The sequence below is a fragment of the Rhineura floridana genome, chromosome 2 (assembly GCF_030035675.1).
Source record: "Rhineura floridana isolate rRhiFlo1 chromosome 2, rRhiFlo1.hap2, whole genome shotgun sequence".
Taxonomy (NCBI): Eukaryota; Metazoa; Chordata; class Lepidosauria; order Squamata; family Rhineuridae; genus Rhineura; species Rhineura floridana.
Window position 1 is genome coordinate 19,488,886 of NC_084481.1, and position 18,369 is coordinate 19,507,254.

The 18,369-nt window shown below is 40.5% G+C and overlaps 1 protein-coding gene across 11 annotated transcripts in view; it reads left to right on the top strand.

Moving 5' to 3' along the window:
• Positions 1 to 18,369, top strand: part of C2CD6 (C2 calcium dependent domain containing 6) — a 50,927-nt gene that overhangs the window by 24,882 nt on the left and 7,676 nt on the right. For all 11 annotated transcript variants that reach the window (XM_061607983.1, XM_061607984.1, XM_061607985.1 and 8 more), the window contains 7 exons: positions 1,299 to 1,451; positions 2,811 to 2,925; positions 3,967 to 4,039; positions 8,141 to 8,184; positions 9,664 to 10,056; positions 13,976 to 14,042; positions 16,745 to 16,788. In XM_061607983.1, coding sequence (XP_061463967.1) covers positions 1,299 to 1,451; positions 2,811 to 2,925; positions 3,967 to 4,039; positions 8,141 to 8,184; positions 9,664 to 10,056; positions 13,976 to 14,042; positions 16,745 to 16,788 — 889 coding nt within the window. The remainder of the gene's footprint in view (positions 1 to 1,298; positions 1,452 to 2,810; positions 2,926 to 3,966; positions 4,040 to 8,140; positions 8,185 to 9,663; positions 10,057 to 13,975; positions 14,043 to 16,744; positions 16,789 to 18,369) is intronic.

The window sequence follows — 18,369 nt, forward strand, 5'->3', positions numbered from 1 at the left end:
TATAATTTTCCTTGTTTTACTATAATGTTGGTAGCTTCTTCTGTTTTTATTTTTTTATTTGTTTGCCTGCTTCTCAGGCAGTTCTTTACAGTTCAGCAGTTTGTAGTTCCATTTATAACAAAAGGATTAAAATTTTAAAAAATTCAATTTATTATTATTTATTATTTGATTTATATCCCACCCTTCCTCCCAGCAGGAGCCCAGGGCGGCAAACAAAAGCACTAAAAACACTTTAACCATCATAAAAACAGACTTTAAAATACATTAAAACAAAACTTATTTAAAAACATTTTTTTTAAAAGCTTTCAAGACTTTTTTTAAAGGTTAAAAACATTGTTTTTGTAAAAAAACAAAGTTTTAAAAACATGTTAAAAAGCAATTCCAACACGGAAGCAGCCTGGGATAATTTATAATTATTATATGAATAAACTGGACTTTTAATATACCTAACATGATACCTTTATGGCAAACCAAGTTATATTGTATTTTATTTTCTTATGTCAATGTACGTCGCCTAGAGTGGCCGTTAATTCGGCCAGATAGGCGACTCAAAAATAAAATTTTATTATTTTATTATTATTTATTATACATAATACATTTTATGTACACCGCCCAGAGAGCCCTTGGGCTTAGGGCGGTATATAAATTAAATTAAATAAAAATAAAAATAAATTATGTTCCTACAGTAACAAAATGACTTTTGATATGTAAAGGATGCTAAATAATTACATATTGCATTTTTCTATTTTCCCTAAAATTTTAGCCCCACCTTGAAAAAAACTTTCCCTCGCCATGACTTCAACTTTTCCAGAAGTTTTACATCTCTATGCCCTATTCAGGCTCCCCAGGAGCATATAGATTACCAGCCACACACCCATAATCTCTGCAAATTGCAGAGAATTCAAGTGAAATCTCTCTTCTTACCTGCTTCAAAAGTCACCTTAGCACAACACCGCCACCTTTCTCTGATCGTGTGAAAGCTTAGTGAATATTTTTAACTGTACTTTTAATATACCAAACATGATACTTTTATGGCAAACGGAGCTATACATAATACATTTTATGTTCCTGAAACAAAGAATATATCTAAACTCAAATAACCTTATCTTGAACATTGTTACTTATCTCTGAATCAAAATCAACTTTTTTTGCCATTGCGAATATATGGGGGACTTTGAAAACAATGGTGCCTATTAGAGTAGTAGACCCATGTAGCAGGGTGAAGGGAAGAACCTTTCCTTTATGGTTACTTCCATTGGCAAACATTTGAACCCCCTGCTTTTTCTCATTTTTTCCAGCAATGCCATCAAGCCACTGCGCATGGATTACCCTGCATTCTTATCTCCAGACCTAAATGTTACAGTTGGAAACTTTGAGCTTGACAAACCTGCAGAAGTTTCAGAACACTACAAAAGCCTTCAGAAGGCTTTGAAACAACCACCTCGAGAAAGGCAAGGACGTAGGCAACAATTTTTAAAAGTATCTTTTTCAGTACCTAAGGTTAGTTAAATACTATTGAGCCATCTTCTCCAACCTAATGGTATTGGACTACAACTCATATCATTCCTGACCATTGGTCATAATGGCTTGGTCTGATGGGAGTTTGCAGTCCAGCAACATCTGGAGGGCACCATGTTGAGAAAAGCTGCTTTTGAGCATAGGGAGTCCACTAAAAAAATTAATCAAGCTGAACTGAAGAGATGGGTTGCAAGCCCCTTGAGGCACCTTTTCCAACCGGTCTTTGGCAGGCTGGATTAAAAGTTCTAGTTCCCAGTGTGGCAATTTGAAGGCCCACAACCAGATCCACCAGTAGATTCATCCTGGTACTGCTGTTCCCTGACTAGGTGAGCTTGGAGTACCTCTCTCTTGTCAGGACTGAGCTTCAGTTTATTGCCCCTCATCTAGTGCATTATAGATTCCAAGCACCAGTTCAGCTCTTCCACTGCCTGAAATGATGTAGATGAAGAGGAATAGAGACAGGTACCATCAGCATACTTGTGGTATTTTACTCCAAATCCCCAGATGACATTACTCAGCACCTTCATGTAAATGTGGAACAGCATGGGATCCCACTGTGTAAAAGCCATGAGCTGAGGAGTAGTTCCCCAGCTACATATTCTAGAAATGGCCCTCCAGGTAGGAGTGGTACAATCTCAGTATGAGTGCCACCTAGCTCAGAGACCCTATTCAGAAGCATATCATGGTCAAAGTTTCCTAAGATGTCCAAGATAATAAGGTTACACTTAGTCCTTCTAAGGCATAGGTCATCCTTCAAGGCAATAAATGCACTTTCTGTGCCAAAACCAGACCTGAAACTAGATTGCTAAGGATCCAGATAATATCATCAAAAAGTGGCTGGAGGTGTATGGCATTTATTATCGTGACAATAGTTATCACAATCTCCCTGGCCCATAGAAGGTTTATTTATGAATAGTTTCACAGCCACTAACATTTTCAGCTGTATTGCTGAGCAGACACAGTTAGGATTGCACTGTAAATTATCAGCAGTTTATCTGTAATCCAATTAAGGAAAAAACAATAATAGAAATGAAAACCTGTGGCTTCAAGACAGTTTGATTACAATGACTTCAGCAGAACTGATCTGCCTTCCCTTCAGGTAACTGCTTATTGCAAGATTGTTAATTGAGTTGGTAATCCCAATGGAGTTAAGGGGTCTTAGTTTGAGGTATTTCAGTTTTAACATCACAATAGATTATAACAAAATGTGATCTTGTTCATTTTTTGGTTAGCTGATGGCAAGGAAATATGCATATTTGGATATTTCAATAAACTACTTTGTTGCTCTTCAGACTGGAGAAACTGAAAAATGAATATCGGAGTCTAAAAACATGGCGTGAAAAGGCTGATTATTTAGATCAACTGATCTTAAAAAGGGGACCAAAACTAAGACCTGGTCAAACAAAGGTAATTTCCTGTCCAAAAAAGACCAAAAAATGTGCAACAGACTTGGAGCCAAACTACCTGTGAAATATAGTTGTTGTTTTTTTAAATGGGAAGAATTAATTACAAAACCCAAAAGCAATTGCAGGGAGCTGAAATGGGAAGTGGAGTTCTCAGTAGAGTCCAGCTCCTTTTCTCCTGGGGAAAAAGATACAGTACTAGAGAGGAAGGAAAATAGAACTGCCTACCACATGCAGTTTGGCCTCCAGAAATTCCCTCTTCTACAAAACTGTTACCATTACAGGATCCCTCTTCTCTTGCATCTGGCTATCCTAATTAAGAGTCAACCCTGGCCCCAGTGGGTGGTCAGGTGGGGCACTGGCAAAGGGCCCCTGGTACTGAGAGGGGGCCCTGCTGCTGGGGCTGGATGGGTGTAGCTTCCAGTCTGCAATCCATGCTAGCATCAGGTCATGGCGCATGCGCAGCCATGACCTGATGCTGGCACGGATCACGGAGCGCCAGCCACTATTCCAGGCAACACCATACTGCAGGCTGGCCATGCAACTTCCTGTGGCACTGCAGTGCTGTGTCAGTGCGCTGTGCACATACACTTGCCATCACCCAAGATGGTGGCAGGGGTGTCAACAAGTCCCCACCATCTTGGGAGATGGCAGGCTTACAAGCACAATGTGTTAATCCACTGATGCGCCTGGGCCTTTTTAAGCCTCCAGTGATGCTGGCGGCTGCTGCTGCTGCTGCTGCTGCTGCCTGCCACTGAGGGCACCTGCAGTCTGGTGCTGGTCCAGTTAAGAGTCTCCTACAAAGACACACAGCAAGGCTTCTCTCCTCTCCCTGCCCTTTTCCATTATATTTTTATAGCTGTCGGGCATGAGAAATCACAATTGTATTTAACTGTTAAGTTGATAAATCTCAGAAACAAGGTAAAAGATAAAATTCCACTATGAGGTTCCAGTGCTAATTATCACAGGAGGAAGAATTATATATACTTGCAAGTACTGTATGCCTCACTTAATTTTTAAATACTTTTCTCCACCTGCCCTTAAGGTATCTCGCTTCAAGGAACTTGTTGGGAGGATACAACGCCCTCAAGCTCCAAGTTCAATTTATTCTTCCTCAGGTTTAGTGAACATAATTTTTCTTATTTATATCTTGAGTGGAGGCTGGAGGGTCAGGGGGTCAGTTTTCTAGCTTTTACAGTGCAGCATGTATACTGGCATTTGCAGTAGTTCCGAAATTCAGTATTACCTTTTATGAAAATGAGGGAGTGGGTGGATGGTCCAAATTAAAATGATCACAGGCAAGAACAGACATTGTTCTGGTTAGACTTGAAAGTGTTGACCAGAAATTAGAAATATATCTCTAAAATGCCAATAAGAGGATAAAATCTTTTATTCAATATACCCAATGTGTTTTGGCTAAAATGCCTTTATCAAGGGTTTTCTTTCTGATTTCTTAGCAAACTGATCTCAGAACCTTCTGTTACAAAAGAACTTGTAAGGCAAAATCTTCTTGACATCTTTGAGATATATTTTCTTTTTGTTAGTCATTTTTGGATGCTTCCTGTTTTTTGTGTGTTTCCTTCAGACTGAAAGTGTGCAGTTTAAACTGTGGCGTTAGTTGATAGGAAATCACCTAAAATTCATCTAATGTCACATCCTTCCAGTTGTCATAAATTATACGTATGTAGTAATTCCACCTTTATGAAATGGTATCAGACCCTTAAAAGAACTGGCCGAATAAATAAATATATTGCTATTATAACTCTGTAATGAATATCCTATGGAGCTGCAGACTTTCAGAGCAACATGCTAATGGAGGCTAAACCAGTCCTATCTGTACCACCACGTGTCCCCAAATTTCAGCCAGTTACCACTCACCTTTTTCCTTCTGGAAACAAAAAAACACCTGGGGTTAAAATATACCCCAGCAAAAATCCCTGGGGGCAAATTTCTGCCTTTTATTGTGTAACTTACACATGGGTAGACCTACAGGGTTGTTCTTCTAGGTCATTGTCACAAACTTTCACCCGTACAACATCCCCACATTTTAGCCAGTTACCACTTGCCATTTTCTTTCTGGAAACGAAATACCGGGGTCCCAAAATATCTCTGTTTGCTCAATATGCACAGAGAACTGTTCAGAAACATATACTGCTCAGAAGAATTCTACCACCTCTGCATAAGTGTTTTTTGGCTCATAGTGCTTTGGTAACATCAAGCACACGTCATCAAATCCCATCTCTCCCAGGGGGACTTGCTATATTTGCATTCAAAATGCATGGCAGCAAGAAAGCACCACATCTTAGCTGCTTCAGGTTGGGCAGATGGATTACCAATTTTTAAAAGATTAAAAGAAAGAAACTGCTTTTACAGGAAGAGAGGTAGCAATGCACCCTAAAGGAATATGTGAGACTGCAGATTCTGAAATAAACTCAACCAATCCAGGTCGTGGTCATAAGAACAGAAGAGCCTGCTGGATTAGGCCAATGGCCCATCCAGTCCAATATCCTGTTCTCACAGTGGCCAACCAGATGCCTATGGGAAGCCCACAAGCAGGACCTGAGTGCAAGAGTGCTTGCCCCTGCTGCAGCTTCTGGCAACTGGTTCTCAGAATCATACTGCTTCTGACCATGGAGGCAGAGCATAGCTGTCATGGCTAGTAGCCATTGATAGCCTTATCCTCCATGAATTTTTATTTATTTTTTTATTTTATTTTATTATACTTGTATACCGCCCCATAGCCGAAGCTCTCTGGGCGGTTTACAGTAACTAAAAACATTAAAACATATACAATTTAAAACAGATCTTATAAAAACAATTTAAAACACAATTTAAACATTTAAACAGTATAAAACACGTGCTAAAATGCCTGGGAGAAAGGAAAGTCTTGACCTGGCACCGAAAAGATAACAGTGTTGGTGCCCATCACTGTCTCTTATGAGAGCGAGTTCCACAGTTTAACTATGCGCTGTGTGAAGAAGTACTTTCTTTTGTTTGTCCTGAATCTTCTAACACTCAGCTTCATTGGATGTTATGAGAGAGGAAGAAAAACATTTCTCTGTCCACTTTTTCCATGCCATGCATAATTTTATATATTCCTGTCATGTCGCCTCTGACTCGCCTTTTCTCTAAACTAAAAAGCTCCAAATGTTGTCACCTTTCCTCATAGGGGAGTCACTCCATCCAGCTCAGAATGAATCATGTGAGTCTGTTAGAGGATCTGAGTTTGTTGGATTCCTCCCCCACCTCTAGCTGTGCATTTTCTGTGCTAAATAAATCCTGCCCATCCTAAGAAACTGGTGAGATAAAGAAAATAATCAGGTGGAAACCAGGGGGGGAAAGGGGGGAGGGGAATAGCAATAAGGAACTTCCACTCCTGTGGACTTCCTGCTGCTGATCCTTTTTTTTTTTTTTTAAGTTAGATTTTCCACAGTAGGAAAAAACTTGGGACAGTCTCTGGGAAAACTCAAGCTAATTACACAAGGGTGGCAATGTCATCTGGACTCCACCCCCATCCAAAAAAAACATGACTGAAGGAAGCAGAGCCATTCCACAATAAATGCCTTGTATGCAATAATACCTTATTGGCCTAGAAAAACCAAAATGTTTTAAAATTAGCAATACTAAAATGACCAAATGAAATACAAAGCCAGACTCTTTATCATATAGCAGCGTTTCAGATGTTGTGGCAGGGGAAAGCATCTAGGGTGCCGCTTTCCAGTGATGTTCCTTCCACTGATTGCATGTCCATCAGCAGAAAAGGGGGGAATTTTCTGAGATTCCCACTCCAGTTGCCTATCCCTCCTCAAAACTTCTCCCAGAGGGTCCTCCTATCCTCTGAAACAGATTTAAGGAAGCGCAGGGGGAATCATGAAAACGGTCTCCCTCCCTGTTTTGTGATCAGATGACTTCCATCAGAGGAGGGGATAGCTTTGGATTACAACACCTAAGGCCCTGAAGTTGCATCCTAATGTTGGAAAGTTGAATCCAGGGTTTGATTTGCTGAAGTTAATCTTCTTTCCAAATAGATTAGCTCTTTAACTCTACAAGATGACTTCTAGTCAGTATGGAAGTATGGAAGCAAACTCTGTCTCTAAAGTTCCAGCTATATGTTTTTTCTTTGGAATACCTTCTGACTTGGGGGTTTTCAACAGCCAGAGTGACCCTTAGGTAATGTGTGGCAGATGTGGAACACCCAACAAGATCTAGGCTTAACTTCCAACTATTTTTTCATAGGCAGAGCACTCCAGCTCAGAAAACTAGCAAACTATCTCCATACGCTCTCAGTCCAAAAGTATTGTGAAGCCTTTACACTGACATAACTTAATGTTCTCCCTTCATCAGTTTTGGAGGGAAGATACCAAAAAATCCCTTACTGTGAACACAAGTGTCCCTGTGACTGGAGAGGCCAAACTGGTGACTCATGTTCTTTTGTATTGTCTCTAATGTTTTTATTGAACCCTTCATACTGAAACTGCCATGATGATCAGATGCATTTTATACCTCCTCACTTCTTTCTGATCAAAACACAGGTACTTCTCTCAGTGTAGCTAAATTCTGTGCTACAGCATGTAAAATTCTTCAAGAAGTAATTTCACCACCCTGTAACCATATTTTCTGGAGGTTGTTTTTTATTTTCTGTAATATTTCTGTGCAGATATCTATGTCTTGTTTTTATCCAATGACACATTATCTTATTCTATATTACCTTATTTACTTTATTTCACTCTATTTTACATGACGGATAATGTGTTTTATGCTGTTTCTGAATGCTGGTCTTTGATCATAATAAAGAATGATTTGATATCCTAATGTTGGAACTTCCATCTACATAAAGCACTAAATTAATATTTTATTGTGGACAGATGTTTAAATAAGACTTGTAAAATACCGTAAAATGGATTACTGACTGATTACTTTTTTGTCATTCAAGGTGACAATATGGAATATTTAAATACTGAAAATGAACTGGTTTTTAAAGAGGATGCGTGTGATCTTTAATGCACTTATGAACTCATTGTTCATAATGCAAGTTCTTATTAAATGTGCTTCTCTATGGAAAAAAATCCCTAAAACATTCAGCAGGAATAGTGTCATAAACTGGTGCACCAGCAAGGCCAGAACTACAGTTATGTAGCATAGTGACTGTTAAGCAACTAGCAATTCCTTTTTCAGTTTGTTAAAATGTAACTTTCTAACATTTTCCCCTACATCTACAGAGGCAGTAATTAAAGAAGAAAAATCAGCTGAACAAGACTTAGCGGTGTGTATTATTGTAAATTGTATTATAACATGACACCTCTGTGATACCTCTACAGGTAAAGGGGTTATTGTAGATCACACTCCCACATGTTTTAGAGACTGTAGCATTGGTGCAGAGCTTCAGGCCCTCTAGGACTCTCTCTCCAGCCCTCAGGACTCTCACCAGCCAACACCCCTTCCCCAGACCACACCCTTAATGGCCCTGCCCTTCTTGATTACTTTTGATTGTCTGGAAGGTGTCCTTGAACTGTGATAATGCATCTTGCTTTCTTGGATGGAGAGATGGGTGTGCAGAAGATAAGAAAGTAAGAAGCCATTGTTTTCCATTCTGCTACTGTATTCATCACATGCAGCAGTGTTTCTGTTCTGTTGCAATTCTCTTCCACCAAAAGCTACATTATTTGCCGCAATGTCTACTGTGGTGAAATTATGTAACTTATGTAATGTGCGTAATTAATTACATAAATTATGTAAGCAATGTTGTCATAATGTTATTCCACCTCATTCATTTCAATGCAAAGGAAACACAATGCATATGGGGAAAATAACATAATCAATTATCTATCATTTATGGATTGAACTCAACAACAACAGCAAATACCACTCATATTCACTGGATTCATTTCCGTTCCACATGTGGGACAAATAAGCAAACACTGGCAAATTACACTCCTGTTTGTGTGTTTTTTGGAATTCTCTAACATCCTAGTAGAAGCTTGTGACTTTTGAATGGCTAGAATGTAACCTACTATACAAAAGTGAGAGTTGAATCTGTTGGTCCCCCTACTTGTGCCTCCGGCCCCACCTGCCACTGGCATGAAGCTCTTGGGTGGCTGCCTGTGAGGTCCTTGAGGTTATCCATCTTTGAACTATAGAGATTGCAGCAATGCTGAAAATAGATTACTTTGGTTCGTTGCAGGGTTTTTTTAATAATCTGGCCTTAAATGAATAGGGGCTTGGTTAATATTAACTACAGCGCCAGAAGGTGTATGCCTTAAATAGTATCAAGATTGTAATTTTCTTTTAATTTATAAAATAATTTCTCTTGTTACAATCCTGCTTGCTATGTAGGTTTCTTAATTTATATTGAGATTTCTATACTTCCTTCTAGTGCATGTACACTAGTTACAAGATGGGCCCTGAGTTACTATGGTACTATTCTGACTTCACCTGCCTCCTTTCATACACATCAAGGGGACCATATGCTATTTTGTTGTACTGGTTTAAAAGCTGATGAAATGTTCAGAAATTCCTAGAATTAAAGAAGAGTACTTGGTTACTTTGTATTGTTCTTCAACATTGAAAAGTCGAATTGATGCAGGGCTGATCCTTGCAAAGCAGTGTATATTTCATTAAAATTAAGACCCAAATGTTTATAAATATTGTTTTGATTCATTCCAGATTTCATTTTAGTACATGTTCTTTAAACAAGGCAAGTGGTGGTGGTGGTTGGTAGTTATTGTTGTTGCTGTTGTTACAGAAATGGTCAAGTCTTCTATCTAGCCCACAATTGCAAGTTCCTGCACCTGTGCCATCCCATGAAGAATCAGATTCAGAATCGATTCATAAACTTACTGAGTGTGCTGAAAAAATGCATCTTGTTCTAGCGCTGCCTGTAACATCTAGCACTACCTGTTCTCCAGGATCTTCAGATGGGGGAGAGAACCTGCTACAGAAGGTTGTAAGAGAAAAATTTCGTCGTGAGTCTGAAACCTCTCTATCAAGTTCTGCTGATCACGCAGCAGAATTGTCTGAGACTGGGGATTCAGAAAGCCCTACTTTTCCAGGTCCAGAGAGCAAAGTGATAGATGAGGAATTACCTGTCGTAGCAAAAAAATCATCTATCAAAGAATATCTGCCAGAACCAATACAGGTAGTTGATGATGATATGTAATAAGGAGTCAAGGATGGTACTATGATGATTTAATTGTGCTATATTAGACTTTTAAATACCCTCTACACTAACGGCTCTTCCAGGCAACCTATGTATTTGACATTTGTCCCAGTTTGTTTACACAAGGCTTAAGCAGTGGCTAAACTCTTGGTGCTTTCAGGCTATTGCTATTTTGGGGTGGGATTCAATCACATACTGGCAAATTAAGGTTGTGCAATTATAGTTGATTGGGAGGTCTTGCACAACAAACCCACTTCCCCAAAAGATCCAACTTTTGGCAATTATTAAGGTGATGGGGAAATCACCGGAAATTGTGGAATAACACTTGCTTTAGTATAACACTGTCTTGCCTCCCTGTAAACAAATCAGAGTGAATGCTGATTTATGTAGCCAACATCGTCTGATCTCTCTGCAAACAACTCAGGGTGGATGCTCAGTAAACAGGTCATCTTGATGCCCTTATTCAGGTCTTTATTGAGCATTCATATGACAGTGAGCATTCATCTTGATTTGCTTGAAGGGTTTTTACATGTCCCATTAATCGTTCATTCATTCCACACTTTTCAATGCATTTTCCTTGTCACTTCCCAAACCACAAGAAGCCCAATTCTTTTTAAAAGTTGATTTGTTGTGCTAGAGTAACAGAGTGCTTGAACCCACTGACTGCATAAACCTAAAGTTCCAGTATGCACTTGAATCCCTTCCACAATATAGTGACAGTCTGGAGGCAGCCTAAGTCTGCGTGGTAGACTTAAACTGGTTTAACAGTCATTCCTTCTACCTGTGGAACACTGTGGAGTATAACTGTAAGGCATGCTTGGGGATCTCTCACAGAGAATTCTCACTTCCCACTATAATGCCCAGGATTCTTTGCGGGAAGCCAGGACAGTTATTTATTTATTTGTATATTTGTTTATATTTGTATACCGCTATTTTGTTAAAAACATCAAAGCAGTTTACAACAGGTTAAAAAGAACAGTACAGTACAAACCTGCATAAGCCTAGCAGAACAGAAAGGTTTCCAGCAGGTGTTTAAAAGTTAAAACAGAAGGTGCCTGCTGAATCTCTCTGTTAGCAGAGCATTCCAGAGAACTGGGCTGATGACACTAAAGGCTTCGTTTCATCTCAGTTAAACTGGTGTTATTAAAAGAAAGAAAAAAGCAACACGGATATGTTGTTGCATAGCTATGACAGCCTTCTTTTTAACCACGTGCCTGGTTGCCATAATTGACTAGCAGTTCCACCCAGGCAAGTGAGCAGACTGCCAGAAAGAGCATGGAATACTTGGCTTCTCCCTGGTATTGGGATGTGGAGGACAGTATTTTGCCTCTTCCCTGACCAGTGTAGAAACCAAGCAGGCTGCTGAGCAAGGGACAGAGCCCCTCCTTCAGCAGCCCGCTGTGTTACTATACTTGGGCAGGGAGGAGGGGAAGCATCAAAAGCCTTCCAAAATTCTCCAAAAATTAAGAGCTGAATGCCGGGGAGAAGAGGAATGTTTTTGCCTGGAGCCTAACGGTAGATAATGATGGCGCCAGGCATGCCTCTCTGAGGAGAGTGTTCCATAAGCTGGGGACCACTACTGAGAAGGCCTGTTCTCATGACACCATCCTCTGTACCTCCCTTAGAGGAGACACACAAAGAAGGGCCTCAGATGCTGCGTCAGTATCTGGGTTGGTTCATATGGGGAGAGGCAGTCCTTAAGGTATTGGGGTCCTAAGCTGTATAAGGCTTTATAGGTCAAAACCAGCACTTTGAATTGAACCCAGAGACTAATTGGTAGCCAGTGCAGTTGTGCCGGTGTTATGTGCTCAGACCATCTTGCCCCAGTGAGAATCTGGCTGCTGAATTCTGCACCAGCTGCAGTGTCTGAACTGTCTTTAAAGGCAGTTCCATGTATAACACATTGCAGTAATGTAACCTAGACGTTACCAGAGCATAGAAAACAGAAGTCTATTAGAAGTCAGGCTATCCCTGTCCAGATAGTATCGTAACTGGGCCACCACCCAAAGTTAATGGAAAGCACTCCTCGCTGCTGAGGTGACTTGAGCCTCAAGCGGCAATAATGGATCCAGAAGTACCCCCAAGCTACACATCAACTGTCACACCTGGAAATATAAAGGAGAGATACAGTTGTGGTTGCCAGTATGTTGCTGACAACATACTCCGCATCTCCGGATGACCCCACTCAGTGATTTCATGTAGATGTTAAATAGCATGTGGGATAAATCAAACCCTGAGGGAACCTCGCACTGAAGGTTCCACAGAGCCAAACAATACTCCCCAAGCACCACCCTCTGAGTGTGACCATCCAAGTAGGACTGAAACAACTGCAAAGCAGTTGCCATCCACCCCCAAGTTGGACAGCCACTCCAGAAGAATACCATGGTCAATGGTATCAAAAGCTGCTGAGAGATCAAGGAGGATTAATAGGACACACTCCCCCTATCAATCTCCCAACATAGGTCATCATACAGGGCAACAAACCCCAGTTGAAATGGATCTAGACAATCAGTTTCATCTAGGAGAGCTTGGAGATGGCCTGCAACCATGTGTTCCAGAACCTTGCCCAAGAAAGGAGTATTAGCAACTGGCTGATCATTATTCAGATTTTCTGGATCCAGGAAGAGTTTCTTATAGAGTGATCTTACCACTGCCTCCTTTAGGTGGGTGGGGACCACCCCCTCTCACAAGGTGACATTAACCACCTCCCTGGCCCATCCATCCATCCATCCCTTCCTTGCTATTTTTGATCAGCCATGAAGGGTCAAGAGTACAAATGGTTGCCCAAACCGAGCCAAGCATCCAATACAATGAGGCTAGACTGTGCTGTGGATACCTCATAAGATTCATCTGCACTAGTAGTGGAGTTAAGGTCCCAGCAGATGCAAGCGATTTAATCCTCAAAGTGTTTTGCAAACAAGTCACAGCGAGCCACTGTATGTTCCACTGGTCTCCTTTGGGCCAGACTATCATAGACTACCATACTGCTTGGAAGAGCTCTGCTGGACAACCCAATGAGGATGCAATGGAAGCAGTCAAGTGTCTCTTCTTTGCCGCCTTCACTGCCACTAAGTGGGCTTGATGATGAGCACCTAGCGATGGGCTCCATTTTCACAAAAATTGGATTTGCCATCAGATTATCCATTATTTCTGATCTCTATCTTTGCAGAGAGGATTTAGAAATTGCAACTCTCCACACCTGTTTTGTGTTTTGGTGAGGGTTTTTCCCTGATTCATGTTTCCCTCTCCACTTCACTTGGAAATCATTAATAGTGTGAGCATTAATTTTTATCAGGAAGAAAGAGAATTCCATCCCTTGTACATACAAAGCAGGCTTCCATTCGGGTGGCTGTTACTTTAAGCTGGACCTAGAGCAAGCTAAAGGAAAGCCAGAAGCTGTGTGGTGGGCCCCAGAGTTCGTTGCCCCTGCAGAAAAACAAAACCATATATGGGGAGAAGGAGGAGGAGGGAATGTGTGAGTTTTGGATCCGCTCTCGGCATTTAATCAATGCATTGCAGTTACAGTCTGCACTCTCTCAGCACTTTTTTGGGGCTGCTTTTCCTGTAGCCTCCTCGCCGAGTTTGTCTGGATCAGAACAACCCAACACAGAAAGAAAATCAGTGACCGATAAAGCAGCGAACAAGTTCAAAAGCAGCAGCAGTGGTGGTCTCTGCTTTAAAAAACTTTAAAGTAGAACTTGCATAACGTACAAAGCATGTTAAAATGGAGATTTTTCTGATCGTCTGCTTTGCATGATTATGTTCTCCTCGGGTGAATTCTGTTACCTGGAGTTCTTTACTTTGTACATTCATATTGCATTCCTACTATTACAGTGATTTATAAGAGTGAATAACTATCCATTCTTTTTCTTGATACATTGCTTCTGAAATTTTAAAGGAATCACATTCTAAGTCTGAAGTTTCTGTGAGTGTCTCAGCTCTGTTGGTGGCACCTAAACCATCAGGTAACAATGCAACGTTTCTGTAGTAATCATGTTTCCATGAGGTGGGGTTCTATATAAAATGAAGCAAGAGGAGAAGAATCACAATTTCATGACCTGCTTTTAATCCCTGGGTTAACTTGGGGCTTGGGGTCAAGAAACAAAAATAATATAGCCAATACAAAGCCAAAAGTCTTTTGTCAGATATGTATAGTGTGTGTGGTCTCTATGACTATGTTTACACATAAGACTAAACCATGGTCTAGAGCAGCCGTTCCCAACCAGTGTGCCTCCAGATGTTGTTGGACCACAATTTCCATCTTTCCTGACCATTGGCAATGCTGGCTGAGGCTGATGGGAGTTGTGGTCCAACAACATCTGGAGGCACACTGGTTGGGAATGGCTGGTCTAAAGGTACATGGACAAGCCTCCATAAGCCCAAGGAAAGCCTAACACTTGCCTCATCCTCTCTTCTCATTCCATACAGACAGCCTGGGCAAGAACCTCTGCTAAGTTTAAAGAATCTTGTTTGTATCAGGTGTGCTGTTATACAACTTGCCAAGGTTTGTTTTAAAACAAGCCAGTTTCAAAGCACAGGTTATGACGATGGGTTATTAAACAATAGTTAGTTTGCTTTAAACTAGCAAACACAATACTAAGGCAATTTTCCTTAAAAATGGAACTAAACTCAGCAGAAATCTTTCCCTCAGCCATGTGAGAGAAGGAGACAGGAAGGGGAGCACACAAGACTGACACTTTACTCAAGCTCATCCACATAGCACTAAACTGTGGTTTACTGTTACATATGGACACAGCCTATATTTTCATTTTTCCTTGTGTCTTTCTTTGTCAGAGATAGGAATGCTGATCTTTCATCCTTGTGAGCAGGGAGCATCAGAGGCAATAGAGCTGTTACCATAGTAGACCATGCAGAATTCCAGGGTTGTTACTGTATATGGTTCCTGGCTCTGGAGTAAGAAGAGAGAATCAGGGAATGTTCAAGACAGAGCTAATTATATAGGAAACAGTTTTCAGTATTGGGCCTCAGAACAGAATGGCAAATTAGCAGTTGCCTAACCTTTTCCCCATCCTGCAGTAGTAGAGAAATAGGGTGTGCATGCATTAACTGTTGCAAAGAGTGGAGAGGTTGCTTCTTCAAAAAAAAAGGGTTCATCTTAGCCAAAGGCCAAAAGGTAATGCAGCTGTACTGCTCAAGGTACATGCTTTCCTTATACAAGGGCAGCCAACATTGTTCCCTCCGGCTGTTGCTGGACTACACCTCCCATCATCCCAGACCACAGTCTGTCAATTTTGGTTTCTCTCAGGTTCTCATTTTTCCAATCTTAAGTTCAGTTCTCCACATTTCCATATCAGTTTGCAAATTACTCTTTTTAAAAAATAATAATAAAGTCCTCACAAAAGTTCATCAGCGCTTTAGTGAAAATGTCTTCAGATATACATCTTTTATATGCAGTTTTGCTTAGTATACACATTTTTGCTAAGCACATTTTCCCTAATATGCATTTTATGTTATTTTCACTAATATATGCATTTCTATGCACACTTTACCTTAGTATGTGCATCTGTTAGACATTACTTGGCTGGAGAACTACGCTGCAAAATTTGGAGAAGTGTGAACTTCAAAGGATAGCTGTGTTTCAATTTGCATAGTGTTTCAGAAAGTGTGGATTAGGTAGATTTGTCTTTAAATACAAACTGAATCGAATTTCACCCCCATCCCTAGGCCTATGGGCCTGGTGGGCATTGGGAGTCCAACAACATCTGCAGGACACCATATTGGCTGCCCCTGTTGTATAAACTGGGAGGTGTTCTTTTCCATAATTGGCCTTCCCTTAATGACACCTAATGCTTTCCTCTGGTGGGAAGCAGAAGGGTATGTCTTGAAGTCTCTGCTCCGTATGACCATGACATATGAGGCACCAAACCTTTAAGCAAAGAGAACAGTATCCTATTCGTTAGGGGATGTCTAAGATGAACAAAGGCAAAACGTGGGTTTGAAGGTGACTCACCCCCTTCATAACCTTAGCTTGGAACAATTACAAGCAGGGTGAGTGATGCAAGTTTGTCTTTAGTGCCTGAAGGTTGCCCTCCCTTTTGACTGACGGGAAACAATACCCACCCCCAAAGCATTATGAACTAGATATATATACATGATGATACAAAAAATGACATAAACCTGTTTTCCTACAAAAGGACAGATTCTGTGCCCCAAGTGCAGAATTGGTTTGGGGCATAGAATTCACCCTTTGTGATTATTATTAATGGTTGGCCCAGCATCCATTGTCAAGATTAATCCTTTTTCCAAGAAGAAGTCTCTTAACCAATTGAATTCTGCTGTGTTTGTACTGAATTCTCAGAATTCTCTGAATGTGATGGAACATTATGTAATTAAGATGATCAGGCAGGGGCCCCATAGATTAAAGGTCTAAATGCTATGCAGTGTCAAGTGTTAGCTTCCAACCAATTGGTTCAAATGTGCCTGATCACTTACGGAAGTGATGGCACCTTTACTGAATTCCAGTAACGATAGAAATAATTATTCAAATGCTTTGCTATGTTTTGCTGAGGAGTGTATGTGTGTTTAATTTAAACTAATCAATATAAATCTGCCAGATTTCAGAATTAAAATGTTGTAATCCATCGTGACTATCTAAATAAAAATGATTGTTCTTCAAAATTTTAATTTTCCTGCTGCTTTTCCCTAGATTCAGTTGTTGAACCAGTACAGCAATGGCCTTGGAAAGATGTGGTAAGAAATAACTGGTTAAGTGCTACTGCAATTGAATGCAATACAACTAAGTGAATTTGGTGATCTGTGTGCAGCAGCATTTCCTGTCAACATAATTGGCTTGTGATCTGTCACAGAAAAGAGTGCAAGGCTTCATCCCATTTCTTGATCCACTTGCCAGATTTTTTGTGGGAAAGTTAGCACCCTCTGTGAAAGACACTAGCCTTTCTTTGATTTATTTGGAAAATGTTTTGAGATGACATTTGGTGTGGGGCAGGTGAGCGTGGTGCGGGGAAAACAGTCTTGCAGACCAAATTAGGATCTGCCTGGCCTAGCCTGTGCATCAGAGGTTTCACACCCCTGTGATAGCTAATTGCTGGAGACCCTTTGGGGAAAGGGGTTTAGCTTCTCCCTTCCCTTCTCTCAGCTGCACAATGTGCTAATGCTGTGTCTGTGCGAAAGACAGGAAGTTCATACTAGGACTAAAAGAGCTGGTTTCCATGCTAAGCAGTGGTTTGTTAAACTATGGTTTATTAAACCATGCATTGACTGAACCCTGCCTGCTGTCTTAACTATAGTTGTTCACTGCCAGCAAATCCCAATCTATTTACCAATCTACCCACCAATCTACAAAGACACAAGGCAACAGCAGCTGGAAAACAAACCCAACTTGGGAAAAACAAGTCATGGTTTGTTTGAAAGTTCAGAAGATAACTCATGATTAATGTGTGGTTAGACAAACCAGGTCGCAGAGGGCTGAGAATCTGGAAAAATCGTATGTCGCTGGTAATCTCCCTAGAAATGTAATGATGATGAAGTATCTGTTAAGTGTTAATGCTGTGAGTCACCACCTTGTGCTCAACTTATATTGGTAAAGAAATGCAAATATTACATAATGCCACAAGCCTTATGCCACTTTTCAAAAGAAAATGAACCCTAGGTAAGCACTGTACCCCTGTAGCCTTACGCTGCTGTGAAGTGTACACCCAGAATATTGTATATTGGGTGCTTAGGGTAGCATTGCCTCCATGTTGCCAGTGTGCAATTTTATGTGTACTTATTTGAGAGTAAGTCCCATTGAATTCACAAAGACTTTGTTCTAAGTAAACATGCAAGAGGACTGTACAATACAGATGCTTTCACATGTAACTTCTGAACTCATTTTTCTGTGCTGTCTATTAGGTTTGTGCTTTGGCTGACCACTGTGCTGTGCCTGGTGGCTGTTGCTCATTCAGCAGTGCCAGTAATCGGTGAAGCCAACAGAGTGATCAAGACTGGATTAAAACACAAGTGCAGCATAATCATAGGGTGGCAGTTGTGCTGTTGTCATCTCCCGTACAGCACCCTATGACACTTATTTGCTCATACGCATGACTGCTCAGTTGAACATATAGCCTCTCTCCTTTATACCCTGGCGTCAGAAAATAGGAAAATATTTAGACTATTAGGATTTATTAATATTGAACTTTAAGTATTATTTGTTCAGAATTTTTCCTATTTATGCTCTTCATTGTGTTGTATTGCCTTGAAAATTTGGCCAAAAATTAAATCAGTTGTAAGCCTTTTCTAAAAAAAACCCTGGGGATTATCCTTTTTTTCTTT